This window comes from Hyperoodon ampullatus, assembly GCF_949752795.1.
Source record: "Hyperoodon ampullatus genome assembly, chromosome: 14".
Taxonomy (NCBI): domain Eukaryota; kingdom Metazoa; phylum Chordata; class Mammalia; order Artiodactyla; family Ziphiidae; genus Hyperoodon; species Hyperoodon ampullatus.
Window position 1 is genome coordinate 22127643 of NC_136927.1, and position 17460 is coordinate 22145102.

At 56.2% G+C, this 17460-nt stretch overlaps 1 protein-coding gene across 1 annotated transcript in view; it reads left to right on the plus strand.

Moving 5' to 3' along the window:
* The first annotated feature begins 1605 nt into the window (after positions 1-1605).
* Positions 1606-17460, plus strand: part of RAB40C (RAB40C, member RAS oncogene family) — a 29146-nt gene continuing 13291 nt past the window's right edge. Inside the window, exon 1 of the mRNA XM_079718316.1 lies at positions 1606-1973. Within this exon, the coding sequence (XP_079574442.1) occupies positions 1832-1973 (142 nt within the window). The 5' untranslated portion in view covers positions 1606-1831. The remainder of the gene's footprint in view (positions 1974-17460) is intronic.

Here is a 17460-nt window from a genome sequence, read left to right on the forward strand (position 1 = left end):
GAACCTGGTTGATTTAATGGCACCCTGTCAGGGGCTCCAGATGGCTTCACTACTTTCACCATCACCACAGCGCTACAGTGAAATTCTTTGAGCTCATTTCTGAGAATTTCTCCAGGCTCAATGAGATACGGAATTATTAGGCTGTTCAACCTCCCTCCCAGAGAGCTGTTCCCCACATCCTGGCCCACATGCGACATTGCCAATCTGATATGTGAAAAGGGTATTATTTTGCTTCACTTTCCATCTTGCAGAGTAAAACTGTATCTTCGCACGACTTCATACGCTTTTCATAACCCATCCATTCTGTAAACAACCCCAAAGTCACTTCCTCCTCGAGGCCCCTGGTCAAGCCTCAGAGCCTCACGCCCTGACCCTCTTCCTGGGCCCTCCTGGGTCCCCCACCCGGCCTGACCCCGATTCTTCCCCGGGCTGCCGTCGTCTCTGGAGCTGGAGGACCACCAGCCCGCTGACCCCGACGTTCCGCAGCGTCGGGCTTTCGGAGCGCCGCTGTCACCTGCAGGCCCTGCCCAAGGGAGGGGCAGACGAGGCGCCAGAGCAGAGCCGCCGCGCTGGGGACCCTGCGCCCCCGCCAGCACACCTGCGTCACCCCACCGCCCCCTGCGCCCCACCTTACCCCACCGCCCCCACCTTACCTTACCCCACAGCCCCTCGGCCCCGCCCCCCATGCGGGAACGGAAGTCTCGCCTCCCAGGCCATTCCGAGCGCCGATTGGCCGCCTTCATCCCGCCACGCCCTCGCCGCGCCCCCGCCGCGGGACAGCGGCTATCGAGAGCGCTGTTCCGGTTGGGTCCCGCTGTCCTTTCTGGGGTCTCTGTGGGAGCAGCGGCCACAGCTTTCTAGGGGGTTCAGTATTGCTGGACCCAGCCGCGTCACCTCAACTCGGGGACCGCCACTATCCTGCTCCGTCTGCGGAAGGAAGGGGGCGTATGCAAACAACCTGGAGTTCCAAGTTCCTGATTGGTGAGCGTCTCGGAAGGGAGCGGGAAGCTCGGGGTGAGCAGGGCGGGCTTAAAGGGCTGTGATCGACGTGCGGAAGGTCCAGTGGCTCTGGGAAGATCGGCAGCGGTGGCCAATGGCGAAGGGGAGGGGGCGGGCGAAGGCCAAGGAGTTGCGGGGGCAGTGGGCAGGGTTGCTTGTGAGTCTGGGATTCTCTGCGGGAAGCGGCGGGGGCGGTAGTGCTGTGACGGACGTGCAGACGGACCACTGTTTCTGGGAAAGCGGGAGGCGAAGGGCCAATGGCGACGGCTGGAAGGAGGGGCGGGGCGACGATGGGGCGGGGCGACGATGGGACGGGGCAACGGAGGCTTCGCAGAGCTGCGTGGGAAGCGGTGGGGGCGGGGCATCTGTGATGGACGTGCGCACGGGCCAATGGCCGCGGGAAGGGGGCAATGGGTGACCTATGGCAACAGTGTCGGGGCGGGGCGGTGACGGGGCGGGGCGAGCGGAGGTCTCGCAGCGAAGTCTGGGAAGCGGGGAGGGGGCTGGGGCGCTAGTGGTGCTGACGGATGTGGGCAATGGCCAATGGTCGCGGGAAGGGAGGTGGCAGGTGGCCAATGGCGGCGCGCGGGGCGGGGCGGAGCGGCGGGTCTGCGCGGCGCTGTGCGGGAAGCGGCGGGGCGGCGGCGTCGGCGCTGAGGCTGAGCAAGAAGAAGCCAGGCGGGGGCGGTGGAACAGGTGCGGGCGGGGCGGCCTAGCCGTCCGCCGGCCCCGCTCACCCGCGTCGGCGCCCGCAGGTCGGTCGGAGGCCTCCGCCGCCGGGCTCCGCGGCGCAGTGGGCATGCGGGCGAGGCCCGCGCGCGCGTGAGCGACGATGGGGACGCAGGGCAGCCCGGTCAAGAGCTACGACTACCTGCTCAAGTTCCTGCTGGTGGGCGACAGCGACGTGGGCAAGGGTGAGATCCTGGAGAGCCTGCAGGACGGCGCGGCCGAGTCCCCGTACGCCTACAGTAATGGTAAGGCCGGCCGGCGGGCCTCTGCGCGCACCTGGCGCCGCCCGGCGACCTGCCGTCCGCCTGGTCTCGAGCCGGGGCCGGGCGGGGGCCGGGGGAGCAGCGACCCGAGCTCGCCGAGGCCCTCTGGGGCCCGCGGCGTCTTTGGGGGCGGAGGTTTGGCCGCGGGCCTCCAGAGGAAGAAGGGCTTTTCTTTGGTCGCGGGTCCGCACCAGGTGTGCATACTTGGGTGTACTCAAAGGCAAGCCGTTGGCTCAGGGCTCAGAGCATCAATGCCTTGTGCTGGAGGAAGATGCCCGTTCCTGACGGGATTAAACGTTCTCTCCGGATTTCTGGACGTGTGGCCAAAATACACAGCAAATACCCGTCATTGGCACCTGCCTGAGCTCCCCTCAGCTTCCGCGGTTGAAGGGGCCAGTGCAGTCCTGTGGCCGATACCCCTGCCCTGCGGCCCCTCCCAGGCTCACGGGCCCTCCCTCCCCGAGGACCTTCGTGCTCCTGGCTGGGCTGTCTTTCCTGAGGAATTGTGCTTCTTGGCGTTCTCATTCTGCACACCCTTTGTGGCTTTGTGTCTTGGGCTGTTGTCGGTCCCGCCTGACCACCGCGAGCGACGGCTGTTTGCTAAACTGCTTGCCTGTAGCGGCCGGGAGTGTGGGCGCTGCTTTCCCACTCTTTCGTTTTAGGACTCGTTAGGGTCGTGGGGTTACCTGGGCTGGCCGAGCACCCTTCCTGCTGGGGGCTGTGCCGCCTCCCCGAGCACATGCTCCCAGCCCCAGCGAAGGCCGGGAAAGCAGGGCCCTGGGTTCGTTTTAGGGGCGGGAGGGAAAGCGGGAGGTCTCCGGGGCTGAGCCGGCCCCTTCGCCGCCACTGCCAGGTGTTCCTCCAGATGCAGATGGTGGACGCTTGAGTTGCCTCCCCAGAGGTGCTGTTGCTTCCCGGGAGCCCCACGCCCAGGAGGCTGGCGGTTTGTGTCCGGCAGAGCGTGAGGGCCTGGGCTCCATCAGGGCGGCAGCGGTTTCCCAGGACGTGATCTCTGCTTCCGAGGGTCCTCCAGCCGGGTGCAGCGAGTGCTCGGGGACACACAGCCACAGGTGGAGAGGGGGACCCGCCTCCTGTCCCCGCTGTCGGAGAGTGATGTGTTGCCGCACTTCCTGTGACACGTTGACCGAAGCAGGGCTGAGGCCTGCCTGAGGTGGTGGAGACCGGAGGGACTCACAGTGACCTGGGCCAGCGGGAGGGCCGTCTGCCAGACCGGTGAGGAGAGCCCCCTTTTAGACAGTCCTTTCGGTCAGGGCATCAGCTCGCTCCCCTCGGGAGCTCTGATTTCCTTTCTCTTAATACCCAGTAGTGGTCTGAGGGGAGGGGTCTGTGCCCGCGTCAGGACTTGGCGTTGGCGGCGTTGTCGAGGCTCCTGAGGGCCGGCCGCTGGCTAGTTAGCAGGAGTCTGCATGGTGGAAGCTGGCAGGAGGGAGGGCCAGGCTCTGGAAGCAGCTTCTCCCCAGTGCAGCGCCAGACTCTGCTCCATGCTGGTGGGCCCTTGGGGCGCTGGGCTAGTGTTGGCACCGAGGCAGCATTCCGGGTGCGCCCCGGAGCTCGGGAAGCGTTCTGCTGCCATGCTTGGGCCCTTCCCACTCTACCGAGGGCGGTGAACAGCCTCGGTTAAGGCAATTCCATTCTCCGTATCCTAGTTCCCAAGAGTTTTCACGTGGAGGATTGGGGGCCTACAGGAAAACACATCGTGGTTGATGTGCCCACGTCCTGGAAGGCTAGAGAGTGGGCATAACTCCATCCTCGTTGTCCACTCCTCGGGGTCAGTGTTGGTGGGAGCTCGCCTCCTTTGAGCCCAGGGCGTGGGGGAAGGAAGGAAGGAGGTCTGATGGCCGGAGGATCAAGGTGACTGTGACGGGTGTGCACAAAGCACGGCCAGCGTGGAGGTCTGCCCTGAACCTGTGGGGCCTGCTGGCTGTTTCTGTTTCCGGGACCCAGTGATGCTGTGTGCCTGCGCCCCAGCGTGCCAGTGCGTCACCATGTCCTTGGACAGTTCCAGGTGTTTCTCTGGCTGGAAGTTGGTTTCTGTCCTCAGTGAAGTTCTAAGGGAAACTGCATCTTCAGATGCTCTCATGCTGGACTTTGCACGCCTGGTGTTTTCTCCACTGCTTTGTCCCCAGAGCGAGCTTGAGAGCTGCACGCGGGAGGTGCAGAGAGCAGCCTGGTGTGGCACCCCTGTGCTGATGGTCACCACGCAACCCCTCCCAGTCCCTTCTCTTTCTCTGTGCTTGCCTGGGTGCCTGTGTCTGGATCTCACCCACTTTTCTGGGTGATTTTTTTGGGTTTGCCTTTCCTCTGTGGGGTGCCAGGTTCTGAGGTGAGGTGTGGGCCCAAATGTGATGTGTGCCAGGCACTCCTCATCCTTTCCTCCCCACCACCCTGGACGAGGCACCAGTATCCTCCCATTTTATAGGTGAAGAACCGAGGCTCAGGCAGTGCTGGGCAGCTGGGCGCTGAGCTCCCGCAATTAGAGTCTGGCTGCCAGGAGCCCGGCACTGTGGTTGCGGGGGTGACCCCTTCTCACCACTCACTCTTGGGCCCTTACCCTCGCCTCCACCCTGGGCCTGGACCTGGCTCCTCTCTCTGATGACCACAACCCTCCCCTCCAGCGCTTCCTGTTCTCAGTGCATCCCAAGCTGAGCTCTTTCTTTTCTCCCTGCACTTTCTTGCCCTCCTGGCATCTCTGTCCCAGGTCCTGGGGCCCCTCCCTCTGCTTTGGGGCCTGGGACCAGTCAGCAAGGCCCATTTGTTCTAACTTCACTGCAGTGCTCCTGTTCTGCCTGCCTCTCTCCTGGGTGTGCCAGCAGAGCAGAGCCCCAGGAGTGCCCAGGGTCAGCCACTAACCAGGACAGCAAACCACCAGTTTCCAGAGAAGTTTCTGGAAGCCAGACAGGGCCACACGTAGACCCATCTGCACGCCTGGCGGGATTCCTCTAGTCTGCCCCTTTGTGGGAGGTACTCACGTGCTGCATGTGGTGTAAAAACCAACCTACCCTACCCAAGAGGATGGCAGGCTTTGAGGGACGGATTTTGGTACCTGCTTTGGATTATGCTGGTTACGTTGATTGGTAATTTGGATAGGCATGGCTTTTGCTAGATTTTCAGGTAACAGTTAAGTGTGTAGCTAGAATATTTTCAGTTTTAGAAAGCCTTTTCCCAGCTTTCAGCACATGCTGTAAGTTTGAGCAGAGGACAGCGAAGGCTTCAGTGGCAGGCGCGGGCAGCGCAGAGCTGATCTCCCTTGAGGGGTTGCGTGGTCCTAGCAACACTGCTGTGTTGTGTCGTGCACACATGATATCATTGTTCCCATCAGCAAGAGCGTTTGTGGCTTGGATGATGAACCAGGTAGAAGTGTGTTTCAGGAAGGAAACCCTAAGAGGGGGTGGGGAAGCAGGTGGGAAGGGTCCTGGGGCACTTTTGGCTCCTGTTCTATTTGAATTGGAATTGGCAAGGTGCATGGTGGCTGGTCCGTGAAGAGCTGGCCACTTACCTGGTCTGGGCCTGGGCGGAGGAGGAGGAGGAGGAAGAGGAGGCAGGGTTGCAGCCAGGCTGGGGAGCGGGGAGCATCTAGTGTGGGGACACGCCGCTCACAGGGTGTCGTGGGGCCTGGGGCCACATCAGTCAGGGCGTCGTCCATCAGGCGCTTGGAGAAAGTGGGGAAGGTCTCAGTGTCCGGCACCCTGACTTGGAGTGAGCTGCAGAAGGAATGCACGAAGGGAGGGAGAGATGGCGGGTGGGCCTGGATTTACTGCCCTGGGCGCTCGGGAGAAGGGCGTTGGAACTGAGTGCAGGCATCAGAGACCGAGATGGGGCCGTCCGCGCCAAAACCGGGTGTGCGGGGTCACCCTTAGTGTGGGAAGGTGGGCCCTTTAAGTCCTTTGGGAATGAGCTGGGAAATAAAAGTAAATAAAGTGAACTTGAACTCCGAGGGTAAGGTGGTAACCTAGGTTTTCCGGTCATGACTGGGGTCTGATAGTGACGGGCAGACTCCGGTGTCCACAGTGCTGCACGATTTTCTTCTGCGGAGGTCAGGATGTCCAGGACCTCGTTGGCTGTGGACATACGTCTTTCAGAAGGTAGAGGAGGGACAGGGGAACAGAGGTGACGGGGTAAACTGATGCTAATGGAGGCGGTGGGGCACGATCAGGCAGCCTCGGCTCTTCACGGCCCTTGGGCTAGAACGCAGAGGAGGAAAGCTGTTCACGCAGGAGGAGGGCTGCTTGTCAGACAGGCTTCCAGAATCGTGAGGAGGGAAGGAAAGTGAGGAGGGGTCTAACCGAGGTTTAGCCAAGGAGTGCAGAGGGTGTGGTGTCATGAGGCCGGCATACAGAGAGGAAGCCCCCATCCCCAGAAAGGAAGAATAGAGTGGAGAAGGCCCGAGCCCTGGACATGGACCGGCTCTCCACAGGCAGCCAGGTGCCAGGTCTGGGCGAGGGAGTCAGTGTCACCTCTGGGCAAAGGTCTTGGCTGGTGATAAACACATGTTTGTGAGCCCGGGAGGCCACCCGGTGTGTTGTGTGAATCAGAGCAAAGCACTGTGGTCCCTGGGGTTGGGCAGATGCGCTGGGACTGAAGCGGTTCTTGGGGGCGTAAGCTGAGTTGTCGCCGGCCTGCACCTTCCCGGGCAGTGGTTGTCCATCACCTGGGCAGAGGGAGGGTGGGTGCCTGCAGATGAGGTCTGTGCGACATCTCACTGGGAGGGCTGATAACAGGGACATAAGATGCTTTATGCAGCCTTGGAACACGGAGATGTCTAACAGGGTGCCGAGGGTCTGTGTTTAGGTCCAGAAGCCACCGCAGAGGATTTGGGAGCTCCAACTCGGCAGCAGCGTTGCCTGGCCACTTTGCCCACCTGCCGCTGTTGGCCATTACCTCCTAAGCCCTGGGCTGGTGTGGCTTTTAACAGTCCCCTAGTTTTAGCCAGTTGTTTTGCATTGATCTCTGCTTCCCCTTGTTTAGGCCTCTCTCTCTTCCCGGGTCCGATGTTTTGGTCCTCAAACCACCTGCTGGTCCACCTGCTGGAGTGTGTTGGGAGCTGAGTCTGATTTTCCTGCTGACATAGTTGGGGCAGGAGGAGGTGTGTCCCTGAGCACAGGCTCCGGTGCAGCGTGGCTGGCAGAGGCCCCTTTGAGCGCGGCCTACGCTCACTGGCTCACACGTGCACAGGCACACACATGCTCAGGCACACACATGCGCACAGTCTTGTGCACATGGCTTGGGTCCCAGTCGGCAGCGATGAGGCCCCTCAACAAGTAGGAACAGCTTGGTCGTGTTGTCATTGCTGGGAGTATCTTCCTTACTTCAAGTCACTTGGCAACACGTAGACCCTTCAGAGAGGAGGTCCTGGTGAAGAATACATGGGAAGATGTTTAACCTTAAAATCCAGCAGGATGGAACATTCACCCGGGAGCTCCTCACAGAGCAAGTCTGAGGGCGCTTGCCGTCTTGCCGGGGGACTCAGCAGCCTGTGTCCGAAGCTGTGAGACACTTCCCTTTCCACCAAGTGATCAAGAGTCTATCCTAGGGAACATAGGGGACACAAGTGGAGAAAAGCAAGGTTTTTTTTCTTTTAAATAAAAATGAAAAACTTGAAGCAGCCCAGGGGTCTGGCAGGGGACATATGGTATATCTGTAGAGTGAGATATTATAGGGCCTTTAAAAATGCTGGTTTGGAACAATATTTAATGAATATTCAATGATATAGGGAAATCTCTCTGTTATCTTGTTAAGTGGGGAAAAAAGCATGTCGAATTACATAGTGTATAAATGTACATAAGATGAAGGACAGAATCGAGTGAAATCTAGGAGAATGTTAATGGTAACCTTTGAGTTTTGGGGTTATGAGTAGTTGTATTTGTTTTTATAATGTTCCGTGTTTCGCCAGGTGTTGTGTGCGAAGTGTGCTTGCTCTTTATGGATGGCAGAAAGCTTTTGCTTTGGTTTGGTCTGGCGTGGTTTTTAAGGCATTGAGGAAACCAGCCCACAAACCGCCCTCGAGCTGCTCCCCATCCCGCGTGCCAGCATACAAGGACATCTTGAATTGTATGAGGTGTCCTCTGTGTCCTCTCTGTTCTTGAGCAGCCCTGGCGGCAGGCTGGCACATGCACCCATGGTGCCGACCCTGTCTGGAGAAGGGCAGGTGCTGGAGCCAGCAGATCGTCCTTGTCCCTAGAACGTCCGCATGGTCAGCACGTTAGATGTGATTCTCTTGTGCCCTTTCGGGTCCCCACTGGCCTGCTTCTTGTGCCTCTAGGTTCCTTTTGCCAGCGCTTCCTGTAAGTGGAACCATACAGCATGGCCTTTCTCATCTGCTTGTTCAGCTCAGCAAGTCCATTCACATTCTCATACTGCAGCGAGTGCCGTCCTATCCCTGGTGGCACTCCTGTGCACGCAGGCACCCGGTTTGTTTGTCCATTTACCTATCAATACGGTTTGGGTTTCCTGATTTTGGCTACTGTGAATGATGCTGCTATGAACATTCTTGTACAAATCCTTTAAAATTAAAAAAAAATTTTTTTTTTGTGGTGAAATACACATTTATCATGTTGGCCCTTTGTAAATGTCTGGTTCAGTGACATGAGACGTTCAGATGCACAAATCCTCATGTGTACGTGTCTCTGGGAGTGGGGTTGCTGGCCATGTGTGTGTCTGCTTCCCGTACAGGGAGTGGTCAGACTGGGTCCTGAAGTGACCTTTCATTTTGAGTTCCCACCGGCAACACGTAGAGTTCTATGGCTCTACCTCTTGGCCAGCATCGGCTGTTGTCAGCCTCTTTCCCTTTTAATCAGCTTTATTGAGGTATAATTTATGTAACCAAGAACCTGTATCTGTGTAAGGCCTGAAGTTCAGTGGCTGTGCTGACAGGTGCACTCACCTGAGAAGCCATCACCTCCCTCCACTCTTTGCAGACTACACCCCCTGCCCCAGACCTGGCCACCGCTGACCTTTACATCACAGACTGGTTTGCATTTCTGGTGTTTTTCTATGAGCGGAACCACACGGTGTGTAGTTGTGTTTGGCTTCTTTCTTTCCCCGTGTCATGTGGGCTTCGGCCACGTCGCTGTGTGTAGTTGTGGTTCATGCCTCCTTTGTGTGCAGCGTTCCACACGTGAGGACAGCAGTGTATTCATCTACTCTGCACGTGGACTTTGGGAGACTTTCCGTGTTTGGGTCACTCTGAGTAGTGGTGCTGTGAAAATTCTCACATGTGTTTTTGGTGAGTGAATGTCTGTGTTTCTGTCTGAGAAGCAGTGAGGGGTGGGATTGCTGGGCTGCAGGTGCAGCCTTAGTAGATACCACCCAGTGGTCCAGAGCAGTTGAGCAGTTTCTGTCCCATCAGGAGGGTATGAGAGTTGTGTTCGCTCTATATCCTGCTTCCGTCCTCGCCATGCTGAGGGCCATACAGCATTCCATCCTGTGGATCACCTCCTGTTAAATCCTCCCAGTGGGTGGATTTTTAGCCTGTACTGAGTCTGTTTATAATCGAAAACGATGCTGAGGTGAATACCATCGGTTACTGGTACCCTGGGACGTTCCCTCTCTGTTGCTGCTGTACCTCGTCACCTTACTGTTCTGTAGGTGTAGTGATCAGTCACAGTGTAGGACCAAGGTCCCTGTTCCTTTGCTGGCTGTGAACAGAGGGCTGTCCCAGCTTCTCAGGGTCACCTGCACTCTTCACCATGTCCCCCTCCTCCACCTCCAAAGCCAGGTCAGGACCCTCCTTCCGTCTCATCTGTCAGACTCGCCGGCAAAGGGTCCCCACTCTGAGGGCCCCAGATGACATTGGGCCCACCCGGGTAACCTAGGGTCCTCTCCCTTCTTGAGGCCCATAACCCATCACGTCTGCAAAGCCCCTCTGCCCTGTGGGAAGCATGTCCCCAGGTTCCAGGGACTAGGACTCTCCCACCACAGCCTGATGAAAGATTCTTTTTGTTATTTTGTGTTGGTAGGGTTTTACAGGCTGGTCGGAGGAGTGCACGTTTGCATTTTTGTGAGATGCTGCCAGGATTAGTTACTGCTGTGGACTGAACGTGTGTCCCCCCAAATTCACACACTTACACCTGACTTTCAGGTGGTGGTCTTAGGAGGTGGGGCCTTCAAGAGGTGATCAGGTCAGGAGGGTGCGTTGTTGTCCTTGTAAAAGAGACACTGGAGAGCTCCCTCGCCCCCTCTGCCCCTGAGGACACAGCGGGAAGCCGCCCCACCAGGCACAGAATCTGCAGCCGCTGTGGTCTTGGACTCCCGGTCTCCAGACAGTGGGAGATAAATGTCTGCTGTTTGGAAGTCCCAGTCTGTGGAATTCAACCCAACCAAGAAATACCACAAACTGAGTGGCCTAAAACAGCACCTACTTATTAGCACCCAGTTCCTGTGGGTCATGAATCTGGGCATGGCTTGGCCGGGCCTCACAGGGCCTCTGTCTCTCACAGGCTGTGCTCAGGTGTGGGCTGGGGCGGAATCCCTTCCGAGCTCATGTGGTTGTTAGCAGCAGCCGGCCACCCTCCTTCCTGGCCACGGCCCTCTCCCCGGCGTGGCTTGCTTCACGGAGCAGCAGGACAGTCCCGTGCAACGTGATCACGGAGGGGACGTCGTCACTCGGCCCTATTCCAAGGGTCAGAAGCCAGTCTCAGATCCCACTACCCTCGGGAGGGGCATGTTCGGGGTGGGAGTGCTGGGAGGCAGGACCTGTGCCCACCTGCTAGTGCCCACACACTGTTCTGAGACCCTCCTCTGTCTCCATGCATGCCATGGTGCGAGGTGTGTGGCCTTGACAGAGGCCTGTGCTGTGGCCTCCCCCTTGGGAGGATGCGTAAAGGATGATCAGGCATGTCCAGGAGGACCGCTTAGCCTAGGGCTGCCTGCACGGCAGTGTGTGGGTCCCAGACACTTCTGTGTGTGTGCCTGTGTCACTGGAAGTTTTTTCTGGTTCCAAGAGGACCTAGACATTTTTTTGTTTTTGTGTGTCTCTGGGAACTCGGCGAGACCTTATTTTTCCTCCCTAAGGAGTAACACTAAGAACAGCGGCTGCCTGTCTTGGGTTTGGGAGCAGCGCCCTGACGCTGTGCGTTGGCTTCGTGTTGGAAATGCATGGGGAGCCTGACGGGGTCCAGGAGGCGAGGTCTGGGAGCTCTACTGGAAGACCAACTCCTCCAGCATGGGAACCGAGCTGCATCTTCAGGCCCTCCCCACCCCGTGAAACTGCGGGCTCCCCCGCTGCCTGCACGGGCGTGTGCTTGGGGCCACGCTGCCTGGGAGCTGCGTGCCAGTTTCAGGTGCTGGATTTAATACTGCAGAGGAAGGCATTGATTAACATTTTCTCTTTCATTCCTAACTCAGTCTTTTATCACTCAGTTTTTGTTCTTTGTTATGAATTTTTAACAAGTTGTCCTGTGGCTTTTCATGTTGTTGGAAAGTAGCTGGATGGTTAGGCACTTAGTGTCAACTGAACAGACTTAAAGACAGAAGAGAGGTTGGGGGATGTGCTGTGTGGTGGGACATCCCTCCTTGCCATTCCCTGCAGGTGGGTCTGAGTTGAGCCTGGACAGGTATGTGGGAAATGCCTCCACCCGGGGTCAGTCAGGCTGTGCCTAGTGGTCTTCATTCTCACTGGCTCCTGCTCCCTAGGAGTGATGGAGAAGTAGGCTTTAAAACATCTGCAGTCTTGATTTGTACCACAAGCTGAAGCTGAGAACTAACTTGGTTTGTTCCCTTTGCCCTGATTACCTTATAATTTCCTAGGGGTGGAGTGAAGATAAATTTTCTAGGGGTCTTTTGTTCTGAGTTGGTGCCAACAGATGTGGGAAGTGTGACTCCTGAGGGAGGACCGGCCGTGCGGGAGAAAAGGAGCCCAAGGAACGTGGCTTCTGCACCAGGTCAGGTTGTCCTTGACAGGCTGGCGCTGTGGCTGTGGATGCCCCACTCAGGTGGAAACGCCCCATGCCCGAATGTGGGAGGCTGCGAAGACAGGGGTGTGTCCTGCTGGTCAGTGCCACCCAGCGCTCAGCCTTCCTCCTGTGTGTCCCTGTCTCGGGGGGCCTGTGGGGGTGCCCGGTAGACTCCCCAAATCACTAGGATGTGGGCAGCTGTCAAGATGAAACTTGAGGAATTCCCTGGTGGCACAGTGGTTAAGAATCCGCCTGCCAAGGCAGGGGACATGGGTTCGAGCCCTGGTCCAGGAAGATCCCACATGCTGCGGAGCAACTAAGCCAGTGCGCCACAACTACTGAAGCCCGCATGCCTAGAGCCCGTGCTCCGCAGCAAGAGAAACCACCGCAGTGAGAAACCCGCGTACCACAATGAAGAGTAGCCCCCGCTCACCGCAACTAGAGAAAGCCCACGCACAGCAACGAAGACCCAACACAGCCAAACAAACAAACAAACTAAATAAATAAATAAATAAAAGAAAATATTTGTTAAAAATCTTAAAAACAAAAAAAAGAAAATAAAAGATGAAACTTGAGTGACCTTTTTAGTAGCCTTCTTCCTTCTGCCTCCCCCATCTCTGAATCTGTGCTCTGAAGCACCTCTTGCACAAGCGGCAGCATCAGCAGCCAGGCAATTACAGTGCTCCTGCCTCTCCAGCCTGTCACGTTTTCCCAGAGCTGGTGAGCTGCTTGGTGCTTAGCTCCTCCCTGCTGGGTGCAAGGCCAGCGACGCAGAAATGGGGTCAGGAGGCCGGCAGGACCACTGCTCTGCAGCATCCCCTTTACTGTCCTGAAAAGGAGTGAAGTTAGTAGATCATCTGTTCTACCCACACTAGGAGCTAAAACATACATACGTGTACATACTTCGGTAACGTAAAGGAGGAAGAAAGGGGTGCAGTGGGATGTTGTAAGATCGTTTGTGGTTAAGCAAGTCAGTGCTTGGGGACAGTTGTACTAGATGCTGAGAAAGTGACAAGGAAACTGTACCTGGTATAGGTATTACTGTGGGTGATGTGATTTTTTTTTCCAAAATGGTGAACAATTCTCATTAAAATTCTGAACAAACAAGACACAGTCTCCGGTGATTCACAAGGTGGAAGCATCCCTGCAAAACGTGGTGTGAGGGTGGGGCCCACACGTTGTGCGGGGTGGGTCAGGGTCTCGGCACAGAGCGAGAGCCACCGGTGCTGTGCCGTGAATACCCAGCCGGCAGGGACGCGTCGGTGGGAATCTGAATGCTCAGGCTGCAAGTCCTGGCCGGGTGCTCCCCGAGACAGCTGGGTGCCTGATGGACAGTAGAAGTTTAAAAAGCCTCTTGTGTCAAGTGAATTGCACTTCTTTCAGAAACCCCATGAAACAGTAGGAAGACCTTCTTAAGAACTTGTGAACACCTCAGATGAGAGGGGCTGACAGTCTGGGAGGTGCAGAGAGCTGAAGCCTGGGCTGTGACGGGCCAGCAGGAACCCCCGAGCCAGGGGCCAAGTGGCTGGGCGGCCCCCAGTGGGGACACAGGAGGTCTTCTCTGGCCCCTGGTGGCCTCCCAAGCCCTGTGTCCATCAAGGAGTGTCTGCAGTCCTAGAGCCTGAGGCCTGGTCACCTAGGGACCCCTCCTCTTGTGTGAGCTGCCCCTGCCCCCTTGCACACCAGGCAGCTGCCCCAGCTCCTGAGAGCTGGTTTGTGTTCTCAGCAGTCATGCCTGTGCTGTACAAGGTGTTAGATGCTTTCCATGAAACCTCTGTTCCTCACGTTCTCAAGCACGGGTGAGGTGAGGTGAGAGAGAGGTGATCGAAGTTCTGCAACAGCAGATATTGAGACCTAAGAGCTGTCGGAGCTGGTTCAGCCGTGGAGTCTGGCTGGGACCATCCTTGCCTGCAGGAGGTGCTGCCTCTTCGGGCAGGCCTCTCTTTGGACTTGCCGTGTTGGTATTTTCTATGAATTTATAAAGCACACCGTACATTTTTATCCAGATTTGGGAGGTGGGCAGGTGAGAAGCAGAGCAAGCGTGAAAAATATATGTGAGTTTTTTTGTTTTGTTTATTTAAATTTTTTGGCTGCACCGCACAGCATGTGGGATCTCAGTTCCCCCACCAGGGATCAAACCCCTGCCCCCTGAAGTGGAAGTGTGGAGTCCTAACCACTGGACTATCAGGGAAGTCCCCTATTTGAGGTGTTTTTTTTTGGGTTTTTTGTTTGTTTGTTTGTTTGTTTTGTGGTACGCAGGCCTCTCACTGTCATGGCCTCTCCCGTTGCAGAGCACAGGCTCCAGACGTGCAGGCTCAGCGGCCATGGCTCACGGGCCCAGCCGCTCTGCGGCATGTGGGATCTTCCCAGACCGGGGCACGAACCCGTGTCCCCTGCATCGTCAGGTGGACTCTCAACCACTGCGCCACCAGGGAAGCCCCCTACCTGAGATTTTTTTTGACCTCCGAGGGAGCATGTCAGCCTGCGGGCTGTCCGTGTTTTCTGCACGGCCGGCTCCCTGGCCATTCTCAGCTGGACACTGCCGTCTGCTGTGGGGACCTGCCGTCCACTGCCCTCAGTCCCCTCATAAGGCTGCTCAGCCTTTCTGGGGGTGCCAGTGCTGCACTGTAGGGAGGGCTCCTGGGCGGGAGTCTCACTGGTTTAGTGGCCCAGTCCCTGGGAGCCCTGTTCTCCGGGAGCCCTCTGACCCAGCTGGTGGACTGTGGGAGGTGCCGGGGGGCGTGCTGGGAGGAGAGCAGAGCTGACCCCCCATGGTGCCCGCTCCTGGCTCTGAGTGCCTGTCTCCACAGGTCTCTCTTGGGCATTTGGCAGAGCTTTGAGCAGAGCCCCTGGAGGGTGGGGACTGGTCATCCTTTCTGAAGTTGAAGTCGTGAGTAAGGGGTCAGTCAGGCGCAGGCGGTGGGTGGGCAAGGCGCCCAGCTGTGCAAGCCTCACGGTGTGCAGAGGCTGGCGTCCTCCCCAGAGGTGGGCGAGGGCAGCAGCCCCGCTCCCTGTGCCCTGCTTCCTCCTGGGCCCTTCCTGGGCGCCCGCTCCTTCCTGCAGCTCCAGGCTGGGCCTTTGGGCCATGGTGCCACCTCGGTCGGGGTCCTTTCGTGGGGGCTGCCCTTGGCGGAGGGTGTCCAGCCCCTATGGCCAGAGCCTGCTGGGCTGATCCACCACATGGAGGTGACATTGCATAGAGGATGGGCATCCCCATCCACAGCCTTCCTGGAAGTTGCTGTTTCCAACACTGTCCTCATGGGGCCCAGCTCACAGCAGCTGTAGAGCCAGGACTGAAAGGAGGGTGTCCTGGGCCAAATCTGAGCTTCCTGTTTGACAGAGAATTCCAAGAGTTTCCACCCAAAGAAGTGGGTTATCAGCACACAGTTGGGGGGAGGGGTGGATGCAGAGGAAGGACGGTGGAGACGGGCCTGAGTTCTATTCCTCCCTGAAGAGTGTTTCTTTAGCTTGAGAATATGTGCAGGAGAATCTTCTTTCACTTAAAAAAAAAATGTGGCAAAATATACACAACATAAAATTTACCATTTTAAATATTTTTGGGTGTACAGTTCAGTGGCACCCCCATCAGCTCCAGAACTTTCTCATCTTCGCAACTGAAACTGTCCCCAGTAAGCACTAACTCCCCACCCCTCCTCCAGCCCCTGGTGACCTCTGTCTACTTTCTGTCTCTGAATCTGATACTCTAGGGACCTCGTAGAAGGGATCATACAGGATTTGTCCTTTTGTGTAGGGCTTATTTTACCGAGCATAATGTCTTTAAGGTTCATCCATGTTGTAGCATGTGTCAGACTTTCCTTCCTTTTTATTTTTTTTATTATTTTTTAAATTTTTTACTATTATTATTATTTTTTTGGCTGCATTGGGTCTTCGTTGCTGTGCACGGGCTTTCTCTAGTTGCATCAAGTGGGGTCTACTCTTCGTTCCGGCGCGTGGGCTTTCATTGCGGCGTGCGGGCTTCTCATTGCAGTGGCTTCTCTTGTTGCAGAGCACAGGCTCTAGGAGCGTGGGCTTCAGTAGTTGCAGCATGCGGGCTTGGTAGTTGCAGCATGCGGGCCCTAGAGTGCACGGGCTTCGGTAGGTGCAGCGTGTGGGTTCTAGGGTGCGTGGGCTTCAGTAGTTGTGGTGCTCAGGCTCTAGAGCATGGGCTCAGTAGCTGTGGCGCACAGGCTTAGTTGCTCTGCGGCATGTGGGATCTTCCCAGACCAGGGATCAAACCCATGTTCCCCCTGCATTGGAAAGCAGATGGTTAACCACTGTGCCACCAGGGAAGTCCCTTTCCTTCCTTTTTAAGGTGGAATAATATTTTGTTGTACAGATGGACTTCATCCATCTTTGGACACTTGGGTTGCACCCTCCTTTTGACTATTGTGAATAATACTGCAGTGAACATGGATGTGCAAATATATACGTGTTCGATTTCCTGCTTTCACTTCTTTGAGGTGTAAACCTGAAGTGGAATTTCTGGATTACGTGGTAATTCTGTGTTTAATTCTCTGAGGAAATGCAATACTGTTTTCCATGGTGTCTGCACCATTTTGCATTCCCACCAGCAGTGCACAAAGGTTCCGATTTCTCCACATCCTCACCAATGCTGCTTACTTTCTGGGTTTTTGATAATAACCATCTAATGGGTGTGATGTGGTATCTCATGTGGTTTTTTCTTTATTTTAATTAATTAATTAATTAATTTTTTGGCTGCGTCGGGTCTTCATCATTGGGTCTTCATTGCTGCACGCAGGCTCTCTCCAGTTGCGGCAAGCGGGGACTACTCTTCGTTGTGGTGCACGGGCTTCTCATTGCGGTGACTTCTCTTGTTTGGGAGCTTGGGCTCTAGGTGCGTGGGCTTTGGTACTTGCAGCACACAGGCTCAGTTGTTGTGGCTTGCGGGCTCTAGAGCGCAGGCTCAGTAGTTGTGGCACACGGGCTTAGTTGCTCCGCGGCATGTGGGATCTTCCTGGACCAGGGCTCGAACCCGTGTCCCCTTCATTGGCAGGCAGATTCTTAACCACTGCGCCACCAGGGAAGTCCCTCTCATGTGGTTTTGATTTGCATTTCCCTACTGATTAGTGATGTTGAGCATCCTTTCATGTGCTTATTAGCTATTTGCATAACTTCTTTGGAGAAAGTCTTTTGCCCATTTTCTAATTGGATTTTTGTTGTTGTTGAGTGGTAGGATTTCTTCATATTTTCTGAATATCAGTCCCTCATCAGATATGTGATTTGCAAATATTCTCTCCCATTTCGTGGATTGTGTTTTCATTCTGTTGAGTGTCTTTTGATGGGTGGGAGCCAGGTTTTGACACATGGTTAGAAGTTAGCCAGATGGAAGGACATTGGGGGTAGAGGCTTCACGTGCAGCTCTCTGAGGTTGGCTTTGCACATGCACACACAATGTGTGAGAGCAGTGTCTGCATTAAAAATGCCCATTTCCAAGCCTTCTTAGAGCAAGTGTTATAAACAGCCAAGAAGCTGATGACATCTTTAAGGCTTAAGGGAGGAGGAGGAAAGACAGCTTTTGGGAAGTTTCCTGATGGCCC